We start from the raw sequence: 27,547 nt of genomic DNA, 5'->3' as shown, positions 1-27,547 counted from the left end.
GTGTTGTGAGAATTACCAAAATGTGACACGGAGCCACTAAGTGAGCGCATGCTGTTGGAAAAATGGTGCCAAAAGACATGCTAGATGTATGGTTGCCACAAACCCTCAATTTGTGTAACAAACTTGGGATATCTGTGAAGTACAATAAATCGAGGTATGCCTGTGTGTGATGTATTCAGTATGTGTATATACTGATAAGTTCTGAACTTAACCCTGGGGCCAGCTTGTGTAATACACCCTTAATGTCCTCAGCTTGACACACACTTCTGGTGAGATCCTCAAGGTATATATTTTAGGCAAAAAGGTCTGGCTTTGCTTCAAGTCCAGATTCCCAACCTAGCGTGTTTGTGTTCCTTTTAAAACTTGTGCTTCAAAATTTTAAGTGAATTGGTGACAGGTAGAAGTAATTTTTTATTAGAATTGATTGTGTAGTATTAAGCTGTTGGAAATACAAATCCTTTGTATTTCTTATCCTTTGTGTTTCTCAGTCTAGTACATGACAAATGCTAGGAACCAACATTACTGGGTTACAACTTGCCATCTTTAATTTTTTTTTTTTTTTTTTTTTTTTTGAGACGGAGTCTTTCTCTGTCCCCCTGGCTGGAGTGCAGTGGCGCGATCTCGGCTCACTGCAAGCTCCACCTCCCGGGTTCACACCATTCTCCTGCCTCAGCCTCCCAAGTAGCTGGGACTACAGGCGCCTGCCAACACGCCCGGCTAATTTTTTTTTGTATTTTTAGTAGAGATGGGGTTTCACCGTGTTAGCCAGGATGGTCTCGATCTCCTGACCTTGTGATCCGCCCACCTCGGCCTCCCAAAGTGCTGGGATTACAGGTTTGAGCCACCGCGCCCGGCCAGCCATCTTTAATTAATTAATTAATTAATTTTTTTTTTTTTTTGAGACGGAGTCTTGCTCTGTCACTCAGGAGCTCTCACATTGGAGTGCAGTGGCACCATCCTGCCTCACTGCAACCTCTGCCTCCTGGGTTCTAGAGATTTCTCCTGCCTTAGCTTCCCGAGTAGCTGGGATTACAGGCATGTGCCACCATGCCCAGCTAAGTTTTGTATTTTTAGCAGAGATGGAGTTTCACCATGTTGGCCAAGCTGGTCTCGAACTCCTGACCTCAGGTGATCCTCCCACCCCAGCCTCCCAAAGTGCTGGGATTACAGGCGTGAGCTACCATGCCCGGCTGTCAACTTGTCATCTTTATGGTAAATATATTCCTATTACTTTATGATACACCTTTGTTTTGGCCCAAAGTGGCATTACTTGTTTTGATTAATTAATTGCAACTTTACTTACTAGACCTATCTCCAGGTTACTTTGGGATCTTTAAATCAAATCCGGTTGCAAAAAGTTAACATCTACCACTTTAAAAATTATACCAGGAATACATTTGGCAGTAAATAAACTGGTGGTTGTTTAAATAAGAAGGAGAGTTGTTTATCAAATATAGGATGATGGGAGGTAAGTGGCTAGTGTCTTTGCTCAGTGGCTCAAAAATGTCAAGGTTAGTGTCTGAATCCCTTGGCCTTTCTCTTGGCATTTGAGATGACTGCCTTGTCTCTAGGCATTGTATTCTTATTTAAGGCAGAAAGAAGGGGGTGTGCTTGACATCAGTGACGTGTCCATTTTTATCAGGTAAGCAAAACCTTTCCAAGGGGCTCCTGAAAAATTCTTATGTTTCATTTGGCTGTAATCCTGTGTGATATGGTTACCACTGGCTCTAGGGGAGCCTGGAAAAGTGAAGATATTTCCTATTACAGAAAAAGCAGGCAAAGGGGGAAAGGGTTGGAAATAGATTTGGGATTCGCTATTCAACACGGTTTGCTAAAGGATATTCATCATAAGACTGGTAACAGGCTCTGAAGGGAGTTAAGAGCCATTTAGAACAACAGTACCATTGGTTGCCTAAGTTTATAACTTTCCAAAATGGATGAACTTACTCAAACCTTTTCTGCTTTTTCTGTAATAGATTTCTTTGAAAGGAATATCACTTCTTTGGAAGTATAAATTCTGAATGTGAAATCTCAAGTCAAATTACTTTATAATCACTTTCCTCACTGTGATTTCTGAGTTGAATTGAGGAGTGGACTCAGTGTTGAAGAGAAAGGGCATTCTTAGGCTGGGCATGGTGGCACACGCCTGTAATCCCAGCACTTTGGGAGGCCGAGGCAGGTGGATCACCTGAGGTCAGGAGTTCGCAACCAGCCTAACGGTGAAACCTCGTCTCTACTAAATACAAAAAAATTAGCCAGGTGTGACGGTGCATGCCTGTAATCCAAGCTACTTGGGAGGCTGAGACAGGACAATCGCTTATACCTGGGAAGTGGAGGTTGCAGTGAGCCGAGATCACGCCATTGCATGCCAGCCTGGGCAACAAGAGCAAAACTCTTCTCAAAAAAAAAAAAAAAAAAAAAAAAGCATTCTAGGCAAGTAATAGTAGTAGCAGCTATACCATTATTCTGAGTTTCATTTATTTCCAAAATGCCTATTAAGATACCTCCACCTGGATGTCCTGTGAGCATTCTTTAAAATACTTTATTGAGATATAGTTTACATATAGTAAAATGTGTAAGTATTAAATGTACAGCCAGTGCATTCTGATTAATGTATACACCTGTGTGACTATCACCTAAATCAAGATAAAGATTGCCATCATCCCAGAAAGTTTCTTCTTGCTGCTTTCCTGTCAAGCCCCACCCATTCCAGGCAATCGCTCATCTGATATTTATCACTACAGGTTAGTGTGTCTGTCAACTTCTTAGCAATGGAAGTCACAGAATCACATATCATGTACTCTTTTGTGTTTGACTTCTTTTGCCAAAAGTGTTTTTGAGAGTTATCCATGATGTATGATTAGTTCTAACCTCCCCCCCTTTTTTTTTGGCCAAATGTAATATTCCATTATATGAATATACCACAGAATTTCTCCTGTTAATGGAAATTTAAGTTTGTTTTTAGCTAGAGGAATGCGCTGCCATGACTGCAAGCATTTTAAACAGTACCCCAGGTGGAATTGTTTGTCTCTTATCTCCCAGTTGCCTGTTTTGAGGCTTCCAATTTTCCTTATCTTATTGAATAGTACCACCTTACTTTGAATATAGTACCACTTTACTTTGAGTATAGTACCACCTTTGAGTATAGTCCCACCTTACTTTGAGTATAGTCCCACCTTACTTTGAGTATAGTACCACCTTACTTTGAGTATAGTACCATCTTACTTTGAGTATAGTACCACCTTACTTTGAGTATAGTACCACCTTACTTTGAGTATAGTACCACCTTACTTTGAGTATAGTACCACCTTACTTTGAGTATAGTACCACCTTGCTTTGAGTATAGTACCACCTTACTTTGAGTGTAGTACCACCTTACTTTGAGTATAGTACCACCTTACTTTGAGTATAGTACCACCTTGCTTTGAGTATAGTCCCACCTTACTTTGAGTATAGTACCACCTTACTTTGAGTATAGTACCATCTTACTTTGAGTATAGTACCATCTTACTTTGAGTATAGTCCCACCTTACTTTGAGTATAGTACCACCTTTGAGTATAGTACCATCTTACTTTGAGTATAGTACCACCTTACTTTGAGTATAGTACCATCTTACTTTGAGTATAGTACCACCTTACTTTGAGTATAGTACCGTCTTACTTTGAGTTATTCAGAATAAAACTTAGTCATTTTTTGATCCCTTTTTTATTCTAACAGATAATTATTGACCTTTTATTAGGGACTAGACTTGGTGGTAGAGATATAATGAATATAAAACTGTAATCTAATGGGGGTGTGGGCAGTAGTGGAGATAAGTATTAAAAAACTGCTTTGGAACTCTAGAAGTGCAAAGGAGAGAAGTACCCAGCCTGGGGCAGCTAGGGAAGACTTCCTGGAGGAGGAGATATATTAACTGAAATCTGAAGGGCCCAAAAAAGTTAAACAAAGGGAAGTATATACCAAAATATGAGTAGCATTGTCGTAGGTAAGAGAGCAAAGCAGATCACAGGAACTTCAAGAAAGTCAGTATAACAGGTATAGAGAGGATTTGAGGTGGTGGAGGGAGGAAGTGGCAAGAGAGAGGAAGGGGTCAGATTGAAGGGATGTGTGCTGAGTTTGATGGGGTGATGAAAAGTTATTGTGGGGTTTAAAGCAGGGGAACATTACATTTGTGCTTAATACAACGTGAAGGATGCACTTGGAGTGGGGCAGTACTGGAAGCAAGGAGATCTGCTAGGAAATGGTGGCGTATTCCAGGCCAGAAGGGATGAGCTAAGGAGTTGCATTAGAATTAGGAAGAGATTTTTGCCCCTCTAAGGGGACATTTGAGAAACTATAGAATGTTGAGGAAAAGCAATGTGAGGCAAGAAGAACATGCAGCAGGTTAAAGTGTTTGAAGTTAAGGAAACTGTTGCCATGATCCAGGCATGAGATAAGGGACTAGACTAGGAATTTTAAAAGTATTTTTGATAGAATTGGCTTTTAATTGAATAAGAATAAAGGAAAGATAACTCCAAAATGACTTCTAGATCATTCTGGAGTGCAGTGGTGTGATCTTGGCTCACTGCAACCTCCACTTCCCGGGTTCAAGCACTTCTCGTGCCTCAGCCTCGCGAGTAGCTGAGATTACAGGTGCACACCATCATGCCCAGCTAATTTTTGTATTCTTAGTAGAGACAGGGTTTCCCAGTGTTGGCCAGACTGGTCTTGAGCTCCTGACCTTAGGTGATCTGCCTGCCTTGGCCTCCCAAAATGCTGGGATTACAGGTGTGAGTCACCGTGCCCAGCCTAGTTTTTTTTTTTTTTTTTTGAGATGGAGTCCCACTTTGTCTCCCAGGCTGGAGTGCAGTGGCACAGTCTCGGCTCACTGCAATCTCTGCCTCCCAGGTTCAGGTGATTCTTCTGCCTCAGCCTCCCAAGTAGCTGGGACTACAGGTGTGTGCCACCACACCCGGCTAATTTTTGTATTTTTAGTGGAGACGAGGTTTCACCGTATTGGCCAGGCTGGTCTCAAACTCCTGACCTCGTGATCCACCTGCCTCAGCCTCCCAAAGTGCTGGGATTACAGGCGTGAGCCACTGTGCCCGGTCCCCAGCCTAGATTTTTAACCTCAGTAACTGAGAGAACTCTGGTCTTTTTTTTTTTTTTTTTTTTGAGACGGAGTCTCGCTCTGTCGCCCAGGCTGGAGTGCAGTGGCGCGATCTCGGCTCACTGCAAGCTCCGCCTCCCGGGTTCACGCCATTCTCCTGCCTCAGCATCTCCGAGTAGCTGGGATTACAGGCGCCCGCCACCACGCCTGGCTAATTTTTTTGTATTTTTAGTAGAGACGGGGTTTCACCGTGGTCTCGATCTCCTGACCTCGTGATCCGCCCGCCTCGGCCTCCCAAAGTGCTGGGATTACAAGCCTGAGCCACCGCACCCAGCCTCTGGTCTTATTGAAAGAGTACGTCAGAAAATGGAGGTGTTTGTAGAGGAGAATGAGTTAATTCTATTTTGAATATATTGGTTTTAAAGTAATGGGGACCATATCCAAGTAGCATTATTCAATATAGAGTTGGAAATACTGGAGTAGAAAGTTCAGGTTAGGAGCAAAATAAATTTGAATCACTTACGTGCTTAGAAGTCATTCAGGTCACAAAAATTCAACCAAATAGCTTGTTTTAGGGGCTGGGATACAAAGACAAAAGACCTACCCGAGCTCTGCTTTTGAGGAGCTTTGAGGCTAGTAGAAGGGATAATATGTTATGATATTCCTCACTGAATATTATTCGTTATATATATAATATCTTTGAACATACTGTCCCTTCTAGAAGGGATATTATAGTATCCCTTAATAATAATAATATACATAATTATCCGTTATAATAATAAGGGATAGCCAGGCGCGGTGGCTCATGCCTGTAATCCTAGCACTTTGGGAGGCCAACGCGGGTGGATCACCTGAGGTCAGGAGTTCGAGACCAGCCTGACCAACATGGTGAAACCCCGTATCTACTAAAAATACAAAAATTAGCCAGGTGTGGTGGTGGGTGCCTATAATCCCAGTTACTAGGGAGGCTGAGATAGGAGAATCACTGGCATCTGGGAGGCAGAGGTTGCAATGAGCCAAGATTATGTCATTGTACTCCAGCCTGGGTGACAGAATAAGACTCTGTCTCAAAATAATAATAAGAAGGGATAATATGTTCAGGGTACAAACAGGAAGGGATCTTTACTTTGTGACCTGGGAAAGTTACAGTTTTACAAAAGAAAAAGAAGACTATTTCAAGAATTTATATGGGTTGAGTTTGAATGGGGTAGAGGAACTAAGGTAGAGGAAAAGGGGAAGATACCGGGAGTTAAAGATGAATTTGAAGAGTAGGAAATGCTGTTACAAAAGCTAGGACTAGGAGGCATGATCGGTAGTGTCAGATATTTTGAGGAGGTCAAGCTGTAAAGACTCAAACAACAACATTTTTTTTTTTACTGTTGGGGTAACAGCTCACAAATAATTTGGTGGATGTCCCCAAAACAGTGAAATAAGGGGAGAGGTGAGAGGAGTGTTTTAATTTATAATGGTCAATACTTAGAAAAGAAAATCATTATTGAATTTGGAGTGACTTCAAGGACAATACATTTAAATATTTGTTCCAGAAATTGACCAAACTTTAAACAAAAAACCAGAAGTCATTCTGACTGAAACTGACAACTGGTGGGGCACCATGGCTCATGCCTGTAGTCCTAACACCTTGGGAAACCATGGCAGGAGGATTGTGTGAGCCCAAGAGTTCGAGACTAGCTTGGGCAACATGGCAGCACCCCATCTCTACAAAAGGTACAAAAATTAACAGTGGGGTAACCCACGCTTGCAGTCCCAGCTACTTGGGAGGCTGAGGCAGGAGGATCGCTTGAGCCTGAGACGTGGAGGCTGCAGTGAGCCGTGATTGTACCACTGGGCGACAGAGGGAGGGAGTAATCGTACTCTAGCCTGGGCGACAGAGGGAGGGAGACCCTGTCTCAAAAAAAAAAAAAAAAAAAAAGAAACTGACAATTTAGAGTTCTCTAGCTTTTTACCAGGTCTTCAGATTCTTTCTGTGTGGAGGATGGATACAAATTATTTTGACTGATAGAAAGTAATAACCCAAAGTAGTATCCTCTGAAGTTGCAGTAGTTTGTGTGTCACCTTTTCCAGAAAGGTTGAATTTTGTGACATTGAATTCTGTCTGAGAGTAGGAGTCTTGGCTGTTTTTGTACTGTAGAGTGAGAGTAAATTGAGATGGTGATGATGCAGGCCAAGTGGAGGTTCATAGAAGTTGATGTTTGCAAGACGCCACTGTGTTTCTCATCTGTTATTTTTGCCCCATAGGTTTAACTTCTTTATTCAACAAAAATGCGGATTCAGAAAAGCACCCAGGAAGGTTGAACCTCGAAGATCAGACACAGGGACAAGTGGTGAAGCATACAAGAGAAGTGCTTTGATTCCTCCTGTGGAAGAAACAGTCTTTTATCCTTCTCCCTATCCTATAAGGAGTCTCATAAAACCTTTATTTTTTACTGTTGGGGTAAGAGCTCACTTTGCTAGGAGTTACCTACCTTGCTACGAATGCAGTGTTAAAGTACTTTGTCCCATTTGGGCTCCCTTAAAGTAAGGACAGGTGGAGGGGGGATCAAAAGGAGCTGGGCTCATGAATTCTAATTATAGAGTCTGAATTTTTTTTTTTTTTTTTTTTTTTTTGAGACAGAGTCTCTTGTCCCCCAGGTTGGAGTGCAGTGGCGCGATCTCGGCTCACTGCAAGCTCTGCCTCCTGGGTTCACACCATTCTCCTGCCTCAGCTTCCCAAGTAGCTGAGACTGTAGGCACCAGCCACCACGCCTGGCTAATTTTTTGTATTTTTAGTAGAGACGGGGTTTCACCGTGTTAGCCAGGATGGTCTCGATCTCCTGACCTCGTGATCTGCCCGCTTTGGCCTCCCAAAGTTCTGGGATTACAGGAGTGAGCCACTGAGCCTGGCCTAGAGTCTGAACTTAAAAATTGCTTTTATTATTAAATTCTGGCTTACTTATGTAAGCCCTAGAGAATAAACTTATGGGCCTTGTTTGGTACAGCATTTCAAGCGGTGCTAAGTTGGTATTTTCAGTTTTATTTGAGGATTTATAGCTGGAAACAGGCCCCAGGGTATTGTGAAGTTAATACAGTGGGAAACAATAAAATGTCCTTTTCAGCCAGGCAGGGTGGCTCAGGCCTGTAATCCCAGCACTGGAGGCCAAGGTGGGTGGATCACCTGAGGTCAGGAGTTTGAGACCCCTCTGGCCAACATGATGAAACCCTGTCTCTACTAAAAATACAAAAATTAGCCGGGCCTGGGGGCAGGTACCTGTAATCCTAGCTACTCCAGAGGCTGAGGCAGGAGAATCACTTGAACCTGGCAGGCAGAGGTTGCAGTGAGCCCAGATCGCACCATTGCAGTCTAGCCTGGGAGACAAGAGTGAAACTCCATCTCAAAAAAAAAAAAAAAGAAAAGAAAAAAAAAGCCCTTTTCACTTATTAGGTTTCACTGTGCCAGGTATTCCCTTCTGTTGGTTTGTAAAAAGCAATGACAATGAAGTATTGTCCTTGGAAATATGTACAGATCTATTTCCCTCTTAAATCTATTTTGTAATATATCTAATTTTATATAGTTTACAGGCTGTGCATTTGGATCAGCTGCTATTTGGCAATATGAATCACTGAAATCCAGGGTCCAGAGTTATTTTGATGGTATAAAAGCTGATTGGTTGGATAGCATAAGACCACAAAAAGAAGGAGACTTCAGAAAGGAGGTAAAGAGAAACACTGCTTTCTTTCTTCTAGTTAATCACAGTTTTAAAAAACTGATACTTAACAGATGCACATGTTTTCAGTGTACATGATGCATTCACATAATGTGTAATTAAATCTGAGTAATTGAATATCTATCACCTTAGACATTTATCTTTATGCTAGGTATATTTGAATTGTTCTCCACTAGCTATTTTGAAATATACTATAGATTATAGTTGACTGTAGTTACTCTACTGGTAATCCCAAGTTTTGAAGCCTGATTATTTATTTATTTATTTATTTATTTTTGAGACGGAGTCTCGCTCTGTCACCCAGGCTGGAGTGCAGTGGCACAATCTCGGCTCACTGCAAGCTCCGCCTCCCGGGTTCACGCCATTCTCCTGCCTCAGCCTCTCCGAGTAGCTGGGACTACAGGCGCCCGCCACCACGCCCGGCTAATTTTTTGTATTTTTAGTAGAGACGGGGTTTCACCGTGGTCTCGATCTCCTGACCTCGTGATCCGCCCGCCTCGGCCTCCCAAAGTGCTGGGATTACAAGCGTGAGCCACTGCGCCCGGCCTGAAGCCTGATTATTTATGAAGTGCTTTTAGTTAATGGCAACATCAGATTAATAGATGTCAAGTCAGTGCACTTAATATTCTTCACAGTAAGTATTGATTACTGTTTTATATGTCTGGTGTTGTACTTAACAGTGTTCCAGAATTCTGTCCCTCTACCCACATGCATCAAAAATCACCACGGATAGTTGTTAAAAATGTTAACGTTGGCTGGGCACAGTGGCTCAAGTCTATAATCCTAGCACTTTGGGAGGCCAAGTCAGTCAGGAGCTCGAGACCAGCCTGGCCAACATAGTGAAATCCCATCTCTACTGAAAATACAAAAATTAGCCAGGCGTGGTGGTGCATGCCTGTGGCCCCAGCTACTCAGGAAGCTGAGGCAGGAGAATCGCCTGAACCCAAGAGGCAGAGGTTGCAGTGAGACGAGATTGTGCCACTGCACTGCAGCCTGGGCGACAGAGCGAGACCTCGTCTCAAAAAAAAAAAAAAAAAGAAATTAATGTTAATAGTTGTTAATGGTTCTGTGTGGAGGATGTCTCAGCTCTACTAAAGTTTAAGGATCTCAGTAGATCTCAGCTCTACTAAAGTTTAAAGGCCACTGTTTTACTTGGATCACCTTGATGGATTGCTTTAGAGCAGCAGTCCCCAACGTTTTTGGTACCAGGGACTGGTTTCGTGCAAGACAATTTTTCCACAGATCGGGGTTGCAGGGGGGCAGATGATTATGGGTTGTAACTGTTCCACCTCAGATCATCAGGCATTAGATTCTCATAAGGAGCGTGCAACCTAGATCCCTCGCATGTGCACCTCACAGTAGGGTTTGCATTCATGTAAGAATCTTATGCAGCCACTGATCTGACAGGAGGCAGAGCTCTGGTGGTAATGCTCCCCCACTGCTCACCTCCTGCTGTGTGGCCCAGTTCCTAACAGGCCACGGACCACTAGTGGTCAGCAGCCAGGGTGTTGGGGACCCCGGCTTTAGAGTACGTATTTGAACTGCAGGGAATTTTTCAAAATATACATGCCTTAGCGATAGAGCTAGCAAGTGATTTTTTTTTTTTTCTAAGAGACAGCGTCCCACTCTGTCACCTAGGCTTCAGTGCAGTAATGGGATCATAGCTCACTGAAGCCTCAAACTCCTGGGCTTGAGTAGTCCTCCCGCCTCAGTCTCCTGAGTAGCTGGGACTACAGGCATGTGCCACCATGCTGGGCCAATTATTTCATTTTTTGTGGAGACAGGAGTCTCACTTTGTTGCCCAGGCTGGTCTCAAACTCCTGGCCTCAAGTGATCCTCCCACCTTGGCCTCCCAAAGTGCTGGAATTTCACAGGTGTGAGCCACTGTGCCTGGCCCCAAGAGGAGTTTTAAACGTTTCTCAGTGACATGATACTTACACACCTGTGGTAAATACCTGCTGTTGAGTGTCTCTAACTGTGCTCGAGATGAAATACGGAAAAAAATATATATATATATGGAGCTTTTAGAGCTTTTCTCCAATCTGGACAGTAGGTTGATACCTTCTTTACTTTTCCCCTTCCTGGAACAATGTGATCCTGGCCAGCAAGAGCCTGAGAAGGAAGCCTTGCATTTTCTTTTTACTAATGATGTTTTGAGTTTTCTCTAAGTAGGGAAAGGGATTCATTCCTCCTTGTTTTCCCATGGGCACATTCAAGAAGCTTGAGCCCTATCTGTGTTAGAGAGGCTTTATGCCAGAGCCATGGATACTATTTGCAGGTGAAAATGACAGTAACTAGCCATAGGCATCTATTCAGTACAATGTATTTGAGAAGATAGTAAAACTGACCTATTCCATTGTCTTGGATCTCTTACAAAGCTATAGGTTTCCAGCACGTCTGCACGTGAAGTTTTGATATCCAAATGTACCCAAATGGTTCTTGAGAATGGTGAAAAATGATACAAACAGTATACATAATCTTCATTTAAAGATTGATTTGTTTATAGTTAAATGATAGGTTTAATGTATAAAACCTATGCCCATTAAAGAAGTTTGAAACAATATATAAATTTAACATGGAAACATGAAAGTCCTGGGAACTCCTTTTGTGCCACTATACATGAAGTAAGATCTGGGAGTTCATACACAGTGCAATTATAATTATAGAAATGGAATCGGCCGGGTGCGGCGGCTCACACCTGTAATCTCAGCACCTTGGGAGGCTGAGGTGGGAGGATTGCTTCAGCCCAGGAGTTCAAGACCAGCCTTGGCAACACAGGGGGACCCTGTCTCTTAAAAAAAAAAAAAGAAATGGAATTATACCTACTAATCTGTAGTTTCTTTTGCCTTGGATTTTTTTTTTTTAATAACAAAATCTGGTTCAATTTCATAGTTAGAATATATTTTTTATTTTAAAACTTTAATCATGGAAAATTTCAAGCAAACACAAATGTAGAGAGAATAGTATGATGAATCATTAGCATCCAGCTTCAGTGTTCTCCAAGACAGGGCCAGTTTTTTTTTTTCATCTATTTCCCTTTTTTTCCCTTCCCTTTCCACCCTTGTATTATTGTAAAGCAAATTTTAGACGTATTTCATGCATAAAATTTTCAACATGTATCCCTGAAAAATTAGGACCCTCCTCTTTTTATTAAACTCTAGTACCATTACTGTATCTTTAAAAAAGTGCAATTTAGTGGACAATATTCTCAGAATTTTAAAACATAAGACCTTGGTATGAATAATCACTTCCTTGGTACCTGTCTGTATCTGCAAGTGTGCTAGGGACTTTACATTATTGTTATTCCTTGTGATAACACTGCTAGGTACCTATTATTGTCCCATTTAATGTGTCAAGAAACTGAAGTTTAGAAATAATTGTCTGAGGTTCCAGAGCTATCCAGTGGTTGGTTCTGTGTGGAGAATGTGGGCTGCCTGACTATAAAACACATGCCTTTTCCACTCTACCACGTATTTATTATGTCTGTGGCCACCAGTGATTTTTACAGAAGAGGAATTCCTCTTTTATGTGCAAGGCATTTTCTTCTGGTTTTTCATTTTTGTAGCCTGAAATTTCTCACATATGGTGATACGCAATTTTCTGTCTGTTTTAGATTAACAAGTGGTGGAATAACCTAAGTGATGGCCAGCGGACTGTGACAGGTTTGTGTTAGCTTACACGTTTTAACCATTCAAGGGAAGAGAAATCAAACCAAAAGGTACAGTATGTCACAAGCAATGGCTCTTGTACCGTGCTCACCAGTGGTTTAGAAGACAGTCTATGTACCGATAGGCTAATGTAATAGTATATAAAGTGGTGAGGTATAAAGGTTTGCGTGATGCTCTGGGTCAGTTACTTTCTCATTTTGATCTAGTATGATACTGATTGAATGATCAGTTTTGTTGTAGAATTCCAGCTTGTGGAATAGCTTATTAATTATTACTTCCCTTATTAAAGAAACTAATGGAAACATTAAGTACCTTCTGTATTCAGGATGTTGTAATACACGTTCTGTCCCTACTTGGAGTTGCTTACAGAGTAGTTGTCTCCCTTTTTACAGATAAGGAAACCGGCTTTCAGAGAAGGAACTTTTGAAAGTCAAACTGCTAGTAAGCAATAGAGCTGAGTTTCAAAACCCAAGTCTGTCCATTCTAAAACCAGTTTTCGCTCTTCTCTCCCATGCTATTTATAAAACCCCGTTTAAATGTAAGCATGACATGCATGTCACCATGATAACTTTTTTTCTTTGTAAATTGTTATGGAAAGACAGATTTGGCTCTTTAAGGTAACACCTCTGCAATATTTTATGGAGTTAGTTGAGAAACTTGAAAATAGATTTTTGCCAGGAAGAGTGGCTCACGCCTGTAATCCCAGAACTTTGGGAGGCCACGGTGGGCGGATTCCTTGAGCTCAGGAGTTCAAGGCCAGCTCGGGCAACATGATGAAACCCCCATCTCTACCAAAGATAGAAAAACTTAGCCAGGTGTGGTGATGCGTACCTGGGGTCCCAGCTACTTGGGAGGCTGAAGCAGGAGAATTGCTTGAACCCGGGAGGCAGAGGTTGCAGTGAGCTGTGGTCGTACTATTACACTCCAACCTGGGTGACAGATGAGACTCTCAAAAACGAAAATTTTTTTTTAAGTTTTTTAACGATTGCATAGAAAATAAAAAATTATTTCTGGAGAATTGCAAAATATTGCTTTTGCTCAAATTTGATTAGACTTATTTTGTACTCTTAATTTTCTGTATTTAAGTGGAGAAGGGATGTTTATCTTTTTTCATTCAAACTGTTTATTCTCTCTGGAAGGCTTAATTTTTCTAACTTTTTTGGAACCCGATGCAGCTTTCAGGCTTATGGTTCAGACATTGCTTCCTTTAGGAAGTGCTTCCTTTTTTTCTGAACTCATTGCAGTTTTTATCATTGATAATGCAGTGTGCCTTATGTAATTGCATGTGTAACATCCTCGAGGGCAATATAAGCATCTGGAGGACAACAATGACATCTTTCATTTTGTGACAGCATCTAGCATATATCATGTACACAGTAAGGACACTCAGCTAAAATCTGTTGAGTGAATGAATGTTGAATGGAATCTTAACCAAGGGATTGAGATTTTTCAGTGTTGCTGTAACTAAGACCATAGAACTGATAGGTCAGTGACATCTTAAAATGATTACTTCAAAGATAGCTCTTTAGTAGCACATCTGTTTCCACTAGATTAATGTATTTTGTTTGCTTGCTTCTTTTATGAAAGTAATGAGGCTGGGTGCAGTGGCTTACACCTGTAATCCCAGCACTTTGGGAGGCCAAGGCGGGCGGATCACCTGAGGTCAGGAGTCAGAGACCAGCCCAGCCAACACGGTGAAACCCCATCTCTACTAAAAATACAAGAAATTAGCTGGGCGTGGTGGTGCACGCCCGTTAATCCCAGCTACTAGGGAGGCTGAGGCAGGAGAATTGCTTGAACCCAGAAGGCAGAGGTTGCAGTGAGCTAAGATTGTGCCACTGCACTCCAGCCTGGACGACAGAGCAAGACTCTGTCTCAAAAAAAAAAAAAAAAAAGTAACGAAATTAAGATTTCTTTAGGGTGGCAAGGTTTTGCCTTTGCTATTTGCAAAGCATTTCACTATTAGTTTATACCTCACCTTCTTTGAAGGTGGTCATGATTTTATGCCATTTAACATATGGAGAAGCCTAGCATCAGAGTTTAAAACCTTTTCTCATGCTGGTGAATACTTTCTTCAAAGAAGCTGGAGGTAATTAAAAATCAGAATTCTTTCCCCCTAGTCTTTTTCTTTTTTGAAATCAAATCAGCCATTTGGCATGAAGAGCATAGCAGTAGAGAGAGATGCTTGTGATCTGTCTTGCAACTTGAATGTGAGCTGCTTTGAACAACATAAATGTGAATGGTCATGCTGCAGGTCTTAAATGTTTATTGTTAGATTATCCAAGTGACTTTAACCTCAGGAAATGCCGTTTGAACTGTTTTGTGTCACCTCAGACTTTTCTTGTAGGAAATAATTATTCTAGTAATAGTGATTCTGGCTTTATAATGTCTGTAAGTGGTGCTTAATCAATTACCTATATATGAGATTCTCAAGAATAAACTGTTTATTCAGTATGTCTTGTCTTCTTCCTGAAATGCCAATTAGTCCAACTTTCCTTGCTGAGCACTCCTGATTGCTTCTTGTAGACGGCAAAGTGAAGTTGGCTCAGCTCCTGGTTTTAATCAATGATAGAGTTATGGGGTGACAGGTCTACTCCATCCCACTTTCTTTCTTTGGATTGGAGATGTTTTCCAAATGGGTTTTTTTTTTTTTCGTTTTATATTTTGAAAGAACTTGACAAGTTTGACCTAGAGAGTTTTTAAAGCTTTGTGAGACCGGTGTGCCTCTCTGCTTTGTAGTATTCATACCTAGACAACGGCAGCATGAAAGCTCTAGTCGGTTAAAGATTTCTCACTACTACACCAAACACTTCATGTAAGTATTCCTTGCTATTGAATCTGTTGAGCTCTTGAATTTGGATGGAAAGATTTTGGATACAGTAAGTTCAGACAGTAAAGTGTTAATCCAAATATACATAGTTTCTGAGTTTCAGATAATGAGGGGTATCTCAAATTTATCCATGTCTCTGGTTCCTAGGTGTAGACAAGAACAGTCAGATTGTAAGGCATACCTATAATTTATTTTATTGTTAAGGTGGCATCTGGTGGTGAGGTAAAAAACCTCCCTTTCTAGCTGGGTGCGATGGCTCACGCCTGTAATCCCAGCACTTTGGGAGGCCGAGGTGGGTGGATCACCTGAGGTCAGGAGTTGGAGACCAGCCTGGCCAACATGGTGAAGTCCCATCTCTACTAAAAATACAAAATTAGCCGGACATGGTGGTGCATGCCTGTAATCCCAGCTACTTGGGAGGCTGAGGCAGGAGAATCGCTTGAACTTGGGAGGCAGAGGTTGCAGTGAGCCGAGATGATGCCATTGCACTCCAGCCTGGGCAGTAGAGTGAGACTCCATCTCAAAACAACAACAACAACAAAAACCTCCCTTTCTTACAGCTGATGCCAGGTTTAGAGTCTGTAGTTTTTGACTGTTCTGTCTCAATCTGTCTGTGCAAATCCCTTTTTAAAGCTATGCTAGGAAACTTGTTTTAATCCTTTTTTTTTTTTTTTTTTTGGTTTGTTTGGGGATTTTTTTGGTCTTAATTTTTATTACACAGAAATAATCTCCCCAGGCTTCATATTGCTCTGAAAAAGTGTTTATAAGCCCACTGGGTATTTGTGGGGCAAGCGGGGAGTATAAGGTGGCATTCTTTAAAGTTAGGTTTGTCATCCCCGGTGCTTTTATATTTCACCTAATTTTCTATTCTGTTGCCCTGATCTGTCAGCCTTGTAAGCCTGTCCTGGAGGTCCCCAGGCAACCCCCAGAGAGAATATTTTCTCCTACCTTTCAAGCTTTCAGGGTTATTTTTGAGGCACTTGCCAGGTTTTCCTGTTAGTTCAAGAGAATGCTGACTTTACTGTATTGAGATTCAGGTAAAGCCACAGGAAAGAATCAGCCAAATTAGTATTTTTGATTAAGAAGAAGCGAGGACAGAAAAGGATAGGGAGAGAGATCTCAAGAAAACTGTGTCCTAGTTCCTCTACTAGTGTATTTTTTGTCAGCTCCAAAGTTTAGTCACTACTACTCTCCAGTCTTTGACCCCTTGCCCCAACTTCTAAAGTCTATTCTTTTTTCTTTGCTGTTCTGTTTCTATCCGGCTTATTCTTTTTCATTTCAGTTCTCTCTCTCTCCTTGTACCTTTTCAAGGTTTTGAGCTGTCTTCCCAGACTAAGGCCTCCTTACCTATTCCTGATGTTGCTGGTAAGGCAATGTTTTCCTTGGTCTTACAGCCCATCTTTACCTTTTGATCAGTCACTGTTTTTCTGTAACTCCTGACTTCTCAGTCTGCAAACAAGTTTTATTTTTGGAGAAGAATAGCAAAATTAATCCTTGAGTGCCAACCACACTTCAAGTATCATGCTAAGTGCTTTACATGCATTTATATTATTATTAATCATCATAAGAACCCTGTTATCCTCATTTCTCAGATGGGGCAAGGAACGGCCAAATAACTGAGATCACACAGCTAGAACTGGGTGGATTTGGGAATCAAATCCACTTCATATATCAAAGAATAGGCTTTTTATTATGTCCTTTCACTTTTCTAGAATAGCAAACCACCACTAATTACCTTTCTGATAAACCACACTGCCTCCCCCTATCAAGTATCTGGGTGCTGATTCACAGCACAAATTGCAGCAAATTGTTCCAAAGTAGCAGCCTGGTACCCAGGGAGGAAAGGGAGCCCTTTTTGACTGCCTAGACTAGATTTTGTCATTGTAAAATGAATAAATGTGCATGGTAACAGATGAAAATTGGAATAAAGGATACATAAAGTGAAAAAATAAGTCTTTCACTCTGAACTTCCAGTTCTGCACTTTTCCTTTCCCATAATAACCATTGCATGTTTAGTTACTTGTGTGTTCTTCCAAAGCCTATTTATATATAGGCATTTATATCTATCTGTGGTTTAACACAAAAATAGTAACATGCAATACATACTCTTCTACACCATGATTTTTTTTCACTTAATATTTTAAAGAACATTCTATATCAATACAAGTAGGTCTGTTACATTCTTTTTAATAGTTTATTGAGGTATAATATACATAGAAGAATGTGAATATGTCAGATGTACAACTCAACTAATTAATTTTCACAAGCTGAGCACATCCATATAACCAGCACCTGGATTGATAAATGGAAATTACCAGCACACCAGGCTTTTTTGTTTGTTTTGGTTTGTTTTGAGACAGCATCTCACTTGTCACTCAGGCTGGAGTGCAGTGGCATGATCACGGCTCACTGCAGCCTCAACCTCCCAAGGCTGGTCTTGAACTCCTGGGCTCATGTGATCCTCCTGCCTTGGCCTCCCAGATTGCTGGGATTACAGGCGTGAACCACTGTGCCTGGCCAGCATATTCTTTTTAATGGCATTATAGTATTCCATGTGAATGAATATTATTTAACAAATCTTTTATTAATATTTAGGTTGTTTTCAGTCTTCTGCTTCTATAAATATTACTGCAGTGAAATGCCTTATATATAGATCTCTGTACCGTGTACAAGTATATTTTTAGGATAAGTTACTGGAAATAGAATTGCTGGGTCAAAGAATATGTACGTTTAAAATTTTGTATATTGCAAAGTTGTCTTAAAAGAAGTTGTGTACCATTTTAAATGTCCTCTGACAATGTACAGAGTATAAATACATCAGATTGATTTCTAAAAGTTGCCCACAGGGGAGCTTAGATATTCTCATCTGCAGGGAGAGTACAGAGAAATAACAATCCTTTTTTGTGGTTAGCAATCACAAGGGCCTTTGCCTCCCTCATTGTGAATTTGCCCTTTCTATTTACCCGTATTAGTTTCAAACTTTCTGTCTCTATCCCAGTGGGAGGATGGAAGATGGACAGTCTCTCTGGGTTTCTTCTTGATTCCAGGTAGCTGTGGACCCAGTCCTTAATTAGTTTGGTGGATACTGCCTAGGAAAGGAAATGATAGCCACTGTGTGAGGCCAACAGGTTGATCTTTGCACCTGCCTGGTTCCCAGAGAACCTGAGGTAAGGATGGCTTGAGCCTAGTTCTTTGGCTGCTGTGGATGTACATGCTTGTCAGTGTCTGGACTGGCCAGGTCTGGGTTGGTATGGTAGCCCTTCAGATAAAGGAGCTGTGGAGGGGTGAATTGGCCCACCCAGAAACAGAGGGGATCTGTGAGTAGCTATTAGACCCCAAGTGGTATGGTAAGTCCTTTATAGGAAAATGAGAAAATGAGTTTTACTACCTTTCTCGGGCTGAGGAGGAAAATAACCTGAGGTCATTAAACCAAGTAGTGCTTTCCAAATCAATGCATCTGCCTTTTTAAAAATTAAGATATAATTCACATATAAAATTCACCATTTAAAGCAGGGGTTCCCAACCCTGGGCCAGGGACTGGTACCAGAACCGGGCTGCACAGCAGGAGGTGAGCCGCAGGCTGACTGCAATCTCTGCCTCCCGGATTCAAGTGATTCTCCTGCCTTAGCCTCCCAAGTAGCTGGGATTACAGGCACCTGTCACCACGCCTGGGTAACTTTTGTATTTTTAGTAGAGACAGGGTTTCGCCATATTGGCCAGGCTGGGATCTAGGTTGTGTACTCCTTATGAGAATCTAATGCCTGATGATCTGTCACTGTCTCCCATCATACCCAGATGGGACTGTCTGGTTGCAGGAAAACAAGCTCAGGGTTCCCACTGATTCTACATTATGAGAAGTTGTGTAATTACTTCATTATATATTATGATATAATAGAAATAAAGTGCAGAATAAATGTAATGCACTTGAATCATCCTGAAACCATCCCCCCACTCCTGGTCTATGGAAAAATTGTCTAACACAAAACCAGTCCTTGGTGCCAAAAAGGTTGGAGACCACTGATTTAAAGTGTACAATTGGCTGAGTGTGGTGGCCCACACTTACAATCCTACCACTTGGGAGGCTTGCCACTTAGGCCGAGATCAGAGGATTGCTTGAGTCTAGACCAGCCTGGGCAACATAGTGAGACCCCCTACATCTCTCTAAAAATAATAATAAATAAAAATAGAAAGCCAAAGTAAATTCAGTGGTTTTTATTATATTTAAAAGGCTGTGCAACTGTCATCGTCATAGTCTAATCCCAGGGCCTTTTCATTATCCCAAAAAGAAACCCCATTCCCCTTGGCAGTCACTCCCCCATTCGCTCCTTCCCCTCAGCCTTAGGCAGCCATCAACCTGCTTTCTCTAGGGACTTTCCTCTTCTGGAGATTTCATATACATCAAGTCACATAATATGTAGCCTTTTGTGTCTGTTTCTTAACACTTAGCATAATGGTTTTAAGGTTCACTCATGTTGCAGTATATATCATCAGTACTTCTGTTTCTTTTTATGGCCAAATAATATTCCAGTGGATGGATATATTACATTTGTTTATTGCTTCATCAGTTGATGGGCATTTGAGTTGTTTCCATTCTTCAGCTATTAATAATGCTGCTGTGAACCTCCATGTGCACATTTTTGTGTGGACATATGTTTTCATTTCTCGGTATATAGCCAGGAATGGAATTGCTGGGTCATATGGTAATCTGTTGTTTTTTTTTTTTTTTCTTAATTGTAAAAAAAAAAAAAAAACATGAAATACACCATCTTAATCATTTTTAAGCATATAGTTCAATAGAGTTCAGTATATTCACATTTTTGTAAAACCAATCTCTAGAACTTTTTCATTTTGCAGATCTGAAACTTTACTCATTAAACAATACGTCCCCTTTTTCTCCTCCCTTCAGCCCTTGATAACCACCATTCTGCTTCCTTTTTCTATGCATTTGACTACTTTAGATACCTCATACAAGTAGAATCATAAAATACTTGGTGTTTTGGACTGGCTTATTTCACTTAGTGTAATGTCCACAAGGTTTATCCATGTTGGAGCACGTGACAGTATTTACTTTTTTAAGGCTGAACAATACTTTATTTTGTGTGTGTATCACATTTTGTTTATCCATTCACCTATTGATGGACATTTGAGTTATTTCTACCTCTTTTTATTGTGAATAATGCCGCTGTGAAAATGGGTGTGCAAATATCTCTTTGAGACCGACCATGCATTCAATTCTTTTTTATTTTTTGAGATGGAGTCTCACTCTGTCGCACAGGCTGGAGTGCAGTGGCGTGATCTCAGCTCACTGCAAGCTCCATCTCCTAGGTTCAAGCAATTCTCCTGTCTCAGCCTACCAAGTAGCTGGGACTACAGGTGCATGCCACCATGCCCGGCTAATTTTTGTATTTTTTTTTTTTTTAGTAGAGACAGGGTTTCACCATATTGGTCAGGCTGGTCTCGAACTCCTGACCTCAGGTGATCCACTTGCCTCGGCCTTCCAAAGTGCTGGGATTACAGGCATGAGCCACCACACTCAGCCAATTCTTTTGGATGTATATCCAGATACAGGACTGGTGGATCACATCGTTATTGTATTTTTAATTTTTTGAGGAATTCTCATACTGTTTTCCATGGTGGTTGTACCATTTTACATTCCCGCCAACAGCGCTCAAGTCTTCCAGTTTCTCACATTCTTGCCAACATTTGTTATTTTCTCTTTGTGTGAGTGCGTAGGTGTTTGACAGTAGCCATCTTGATGAGTGTGAGATAATACCTCACTGTGGTTTTGATTTGCATTTTTCTGGTGATTAGTGATGTTGAGCATCTTTTCACATGCTTGTTGGCCATTTGTTTTATCATCTCTGGAAAAATGTCTTTCAAGTACTCGAGTTATTTGATTTTTTTTTATTGTTGAGTTATAAGCATTATTTTGTGTTTGTTTGTTTTTTTGAGACAGAGTCTTGCTCTGTCGCCCAGGCCAGAGTGCAGTGGAGTGATCTTGGCTCACTGCAATCTCCATCTCCTGGGTTCAAGCACTCTTCCCACCTCAGCCTCCTGAGTAGCTGGGATTACAGGCGTGTGCCACCATGCCTGGCTAATTTTTGTACTTTTAGTAGAGCTGGGGTTTCACCATGTTGGCCAGGCTGGTCTCAAACCCCTGACTTCAAATGATCCACCTACCTCAGCCTCCCAAAGTGCTGGGTTTACAGGCATGAGCCACCGCACCCGCCTGAGTTATAAGCATTCTTTATTTGTTCTTGATATCACCCCCTTTTCAGATACATTATTTGCACATACTTTCATTCTGTGATTTATTTCTGCTCTTTTACTCTTTTGATTGTATCTTTTGGTACACAAAAGTTTTTAAGTTTGATACAGTCCCAGTTGTCTATTTTTTCTTTTGTTGCCTGTGCCTTTGGTGTCATAGCCAAGAAATCATTACCAAGTCCAGTGTCATGAGGCTTTTCCTCTGTTTTCTTCTGGGAGTTTTACAGTTGAGGGTCTAACATTTAGGTCTTTAATCCATTTTGAGTTAATTTTTGTATATTGGTATAACATAAAGATCCACCTGCTCTCTTTTGCATGTGGGTATCCACTTTTCCCTTTGTTTTCTTTTTGAAGGACTATCAAATTGTTTTCCATAGGTGGCTACACCATTTTCCACTCCTTCAAGTAGTGTGAGGATTCCATCTGTTATTGCCTGTCTTTTCTATTAGCAACTACAACTTTTTTTGTATTTTTTAATTGTAAAATAGATATAGCAAAAAATTTACCATTATAGACATTTTTTAGTGTACACTTTAGTTGCTTTAAGTACATACACAGTGTTGTAGGTTGGGCATGGTGGCTCATGCCTGTAATCCCAGCACTTTGGGAGGCAGAGGTGGGAGGACTGGCTGAGGCCAGGAGTTTCAGACAGTGGTATAACCATCACTACTATTTCCAGGACTTTTTCATTATCCCAAACAGAAACACTGAACCTGTTAAACAATGGCTCCCTATTACCCCCTCCCCTCAGCCGCTAGTAACCACATTCTACTTTCTGTCTCTATGAGTTTGCCTATTCTAGATCCTTCATCTAAGTGGAACCATAATTTTTTTTCCTTTTTGGTCCAGCTTCTTTTGCGCAGCATAGCTTTTTAATGGTTCGTCCATATTGTAGCATGATGAAAATTTCCTTTGTAAAGCTCAAATATTCCATTCTATATATTTACCACATTTTGGTTATCCATTCATCTGTTGATGGACATTTGGGTTGTCTCCATCTCTTGATTATTGTGACTAATGCTGTGATGTACAAAGGTTCTGACATCCCCACATCCTTGGCAATACTTTTTTTAAATTTTTTTGAGACAGAGTCTCACTCTGTCCCTCAGGCTAGAGTGCAGTGGTATGAACATGGCTCACTGCAGCCTCAACCTGGTCTCAAACAACCCTCCTTCCACAGCCTCTTGAGTAGCTGGGACTACAGGCATGCACCACCACACCTGGCTAGTTTTTAAATTTTCTGTAGAGATGAGGTCTTGCCAAGTTGCCCAGGCTCCTTTTGAATTCCTGGGCTCAAATAATCCTCCCGCCCCAGCCTCCCAAAGTGCTGGGATTACAGGTGTGAGCCACCATGCCTGGCCTATTTTCCTTTTTTAAAAATGTGATAATAGCCATCCTAATGGGTATAGTTTTGATTTCCATTCTGCTAGTGACTAGTAATGGTGAGCATCTTTTCATGTGCTTATTGAGTATTTGTATATCTTTTCTGGAGAACTGTCTTATTTACTTCCTTTCCCATTTTTACATTGGGTTGTTGAGTTTTTTAATATATTCTGGATATTAATCCCTTATTAGATATGATTTGCACATTTTCTCCCATTTTGTTGCCTTTATTATATCCATCCTGGTGAGTGTGAAGGGGTGTATCACTGTGGTTTTGATTTGCCTTTCCTTAATGACTAATGAACATCTTTTCATGTCTTGTTGTATATTTATTCTTCTTCGGAGAAATGCCTGTTTCTCCAAATCTTTTGCCCATTTAAAAATAGCTATTTGTCTTTTTATTGAGTTGTAAAAGTTATTTATATATTCTGGATACTAGACCCTTATTAAGAGATATGATTCACAAACATTTTTCCCATTCTGTGAGTTGTCTGATCACTTTCTTCCTGGTGTTTTCTGAAGGATAAACATTCTAATTTTGCTGAAGTTCATTTTATGTATTTTTTTCTTTTGTTGCTTGTACTTTTAAGTGTCCTGTCAAGGAAACCGTGACCTAATTCAAGGTCACAAAGATGTGTACCTATGTTTTCTTCTAAGAGCTTTAAAATTTTAGCTCTTAAATTTAGGCGTTTGATTAATTCTGAGTTAATGTTTGTATTTGGTTTGAGATAGGGGTCCAAACTCATTCTTTGCTTATGGATATCCACTTGCCTGAGCACCATTTTTTGACAAGACTATTCTTTCCCCTATTGAATTGTTTTGGAACCTTAGTCAAAAATCAGGTGACCGTAATCATATGGGTGTATTTCTGGACTGTCAATTCTGTCCGTTGATCTATATATCTGACCTTATTCTAGTACTACATTGTCTTTATTCCTGTAGGTTTGTGTTGTAAATTCTGAAACTATGCATTGTGAGTCTTCCAACTTTGTTAATATGAAATATTACATTGATTTTTCATATGTTGAACCAAGCTGGCATTCCTGTGACAAATTCCACTTGGTCATGATTTATAATCCTTTTTATATATGGCTGGATTTGGTTTGCCAATATTTTCTTGAGGATTTTTGCATCTGTTTTCATAAAGGGATATTGATAGTTTTTTTGTGATGTCTTTGGTTTTGATACGGAGGTGATAGTGGCTACATAGAATGTTCCTTCCTCTTCTGTTTTTTGAAAGAGTTTGAGAAGAATTGGTGTTAATTCTCCTTTATATTTGGTAGAATTTCCCAGTTGTAAGTTGAATAGTGTGCTTCCGCAAAATTTGTGTCCACGTAGAACCACAGAATGTTACTTTACTTGAAATAGGGTCTTTGCAGATTTGATTAGTTACAGCGAGATCATATTACATTAGGATGTACCTTAAATCCATTGACTCATGTCCTTATAAGAAGAGGAGAGGACAAAGAAAGATACAGAAAACAAGACAAAAGAGATGGTGGTAGAGATTGGAGTGATGCACCTGTAAGCCAAACAATGCCAAGAATTGTCGAGAGCCACCAGAAGCTAGGAAGAGGGGAGGAAGGACACTTCCCTAGACCCTTCAAAAGGAAACATGGCCCTGCTGACACTTTACACCTTGATTTCTGACTTCTAGCTTCCAGAACGGGAAGAGAATAGATTTTTGTTTTAAGCCACCAAGTTTGTATTACAACAGCTGTAGGAAACTCAAATACTAGTGAAGCCAATGAGAAACATAGGCACCTAACACCTAATCTGGCTCTGGGGTTTTCTTTGTGGTAAGTTTTTTAAATTACTAATTCAATCTCTTTACTTATTCTTGGTCTGTTCAGATTTTCTATTTCTTCAAGTCAATTTTAGTAGTTTGTGTCTAAGAATTTTAAATTTCATCTAAGTTATTCTCATTTGTTAGTATATAATTGTTCATTGTATTTTGTAGTAATTCTGATTTCTATAAGGTTGGTAGTAACATTCTGCTTTCATTCTTGATTTTAGTAATTTGTTTTTATTTTTCTTTTTATTTTTTAGCAAATCTCAGACCTGTATGAGATGACTTTTGTAATTTGAGTCTTTTTTCTTTGTCACTGTAGCTAAAAGTTTGTCAATTTTATTGTTCATTTCAAACAAATCCAACTTTTGGATTTATTAATTTTTCTGTTACTTTTCTATTCATTTACCTATGTTCTTCATTCTTTCCTTCTGCTTGCTTTGGTTTTAGTTTGCTCTTCTCTTTACACTTTCTTAAGGTGAAAAGTTAGATTGAGTTGAGATCTCTTTTTTTAATGTGGGCATTCACAGCACCACTTTTGTTGCATCCTGTAAATTTTGGTATATTGTATTTTTGTTTTCATTCAACTGAGTTTCCTAGTTGCCCTCATGATTTCTTCTTTGAACCATTGGTTATTTAGGAGTTTGTTAATTTCCATATACTGGTGAATTTTCTGAATTTATTTCTGTATTGATTTGTAATTTCATTCCACGTGATCAGAGGACATACTTTGTATAATTTTAGTGTTTTAGTTGAAGTTTATTGAGAGTTGTTTTGTGACTGAACATATCCTGGAATATGCTGCATGTGCACTTTAGAAGAATGTATATTCTGTTTTTGTTGGGTGGTGTGTTCTATAGATGTCTGTTAGGTCTAGTCGTTTTATAGAGTTGCTCAAGTCTTCTACTTCCTTGCTGATCATTTAATTATTCTCTCCATTATCGTAAATAGAGTTCTGAAGTCTCTAGCTATTATTGTTGAGTTATTTATTCCTTTAGTTCTGTCCATTTTTCTTCATTTTTGAGATTCTTTTGTTAGGTACATATGTTTCTAATTGTTATTTCTTGATGGATTGACCTTTTCATCATTATATAATATCCTCCTTTTTCTCTAGCAATGAATTTTGTCTTAAAGTCTATTTTGTCTTACTATGCATGTGGCCTTCTAGAGTCCAGGAATATGTTGGAGGTTTTCAGAGTTTCTATGGAAATCTTATTCCCCTGCTTTTCCTCTTAAGATTTTTGATTAGTCTTTTATTTGCCCCCAAGTGTTATCCATCATCTCAGGCAGCCTCAAACTTAAAACACTTACCTCTCATTGTTTTTGACAAATGCCCTCTGTGAAAAGTTTTGTACTTGGGGAGCTCCCAGTCAGGTTAAACAGACAGCCTTGAAAGTGGGTCTTGCATGGAATCAACAGCCAGGTCAAATAATGACAATTCTTTGGGAATGAGGCTTTCAAAGAGCTCCAGCTCCATTCTACCAGCTACCTCGGTTTTCAAGACTACCTTGTAACTAGAGAGTGGGGGATTGGACTAGGCCAAGTTAAAATGCTGCAAAGCTTTGGGAGGCCGATGTGGGCAGATCACGAGGTCAGGAGATTGAGACCATCCTGGCTGACATGGTGAAACCCAGTCTCTACTAAAAATACAAAAAATTAGCCAGGCGTGGTAGCGGACACCTGTAGTCCCAGCTGCTGAGAGGCTGAGGCAGGAGAATAGTGTGAACCTGGGAGGCGGAGCTTGCAGTGAGCGGAGATTGCACCACTGCACTCCAGCCTGGGAGACAGCGAGACTCCGTCTCAAAAAAGAAAAAAATAAATAAACAAAAAACGCTGCAAAGCTAGGTGTTTTGAGATTCAGCTGTTTTTCTTAAGTAAATACACCCTGATTTGCTATAAGCCTTTGATTAGTTTCCAGAGTTCTGAAAAAGTTGATTCTGACATTTTTTGCCAGTTCTTTCATTGCTCTCATGAAGGAGAGTTTTCAGAGGTCCTTACTTTGTTATTTTTTGCTGACGTAGTTCAGTGCGTTACACAGGTATGAGGGTAGTTACTAGGACAGCAGCGCCTTCCTGAATCAGTAGTGCCAAGCTTGTCCAAGAGTTACCGAGTCAGGAAGAAGCAGGTGACATCCCTCCTAAGTGGAGATATACAAAACTTAAGCTCTTCTATTTCTCAAAGGAAAAGGAGAGAGGAGGAAACCATTATTCTTTGATCATTTGCATGCTAGGTGCATGTAGTATCTTATTTAAGCCTCACTACAACCTTTATGAGGTAGGAGGTATTATCTTCATTTTACAGATGAGGGAATAAAGTGCCACAGGCCACAAAACTGCCAAGTGACATACTTAGGTTTCAGACCTGAAAAGGCCATTCTCTTTTCACCATGTTTTCCATTTGTTGGTTCGTCACTGTGTGACTGCTATATTTCATCATGTTTTCTCATTTCATCATCACTCGACCCTTTTTTTTCCTTTTTATTTATTTATTTTTTTTGAGACAGGGTCTCCCTCTGTCGCCCAGACTGGAGTACAGTGGCGCAATTTTGGCTCACTGCAGACTTGACCTCCTGGGCTCAAGCAATCCTCCCACCTTAGCCTCCCAAATAGCTAGGACCCAAGCATGTGCCACCATGCCCAGCTGATTTTGTTCGTTTTTTTGTAAAGGGGAGGTCTCACTATGTTGCCTAGGCTGGTCTCAAATTTCTAGGCTCAAGGGATGGATCCTCCTGCCTGGACCTCCTAAAGTGCTAGGATTATAGGCGTGAGCCACCACACCCGGCCCATTCAACCCTTTCA

At 40.5% G+C, this 27,547-nt stretch overlaps 1 protein-coding gene across 5 annotated transcripts in view; it reads left to right on the top strand.

Moving 5' to 3' along the window:
- Positions 1 to 27,547, top strand: part of PARL (presenilin associated rhomboid like) — a 52,598-nt gene that overhangs the window by 11,124 nt on the left and 13,927 nt on the right. For all 5 annotated transcript variants that reach the window (XM_063621822.1, XM_063621826.1, XM_063621824.1 and 2 more), the window contains exons 2-4: positions 7,347 to 7,542; positions 8,660 to 8,800; positions 12,426 to 12,474. In XM_063621822.1, the coding sequence (XP_063477892.1) occupies positions 7,347 to 7,542; positions 8,660 to 8,800; positions 12,426 to 12,474 (386 nt within the window). The remainder of the gene's footprint in view (positions 1 to 7,346; positions 7,543 to 8,659; positions 8,801 to 12,425; positions 12,475 to 27,547) is intronic.

This window comes from Symphalangus syndactylus, chromosome 17 (genome assembly GCF_028878055.3).
Source record: "Symphalangus syndactylus isolate Jambi chromosome 17, NHGRI_mSymSyn1-v2.1_pri, whole genome shotgun sequence".
NCBI classification, from domain to species: Eukaryota; Metazoa; Chordata; class Mammalia; order Primates; family Hylobatidae; genus Symphalangus; species Symphalangus syndactylus.
The sequence above is the reverse complement of the archived record's forward strand: the minus strand, read 5'-3'. Positions and strand labels throughout refer to the sequence as shown.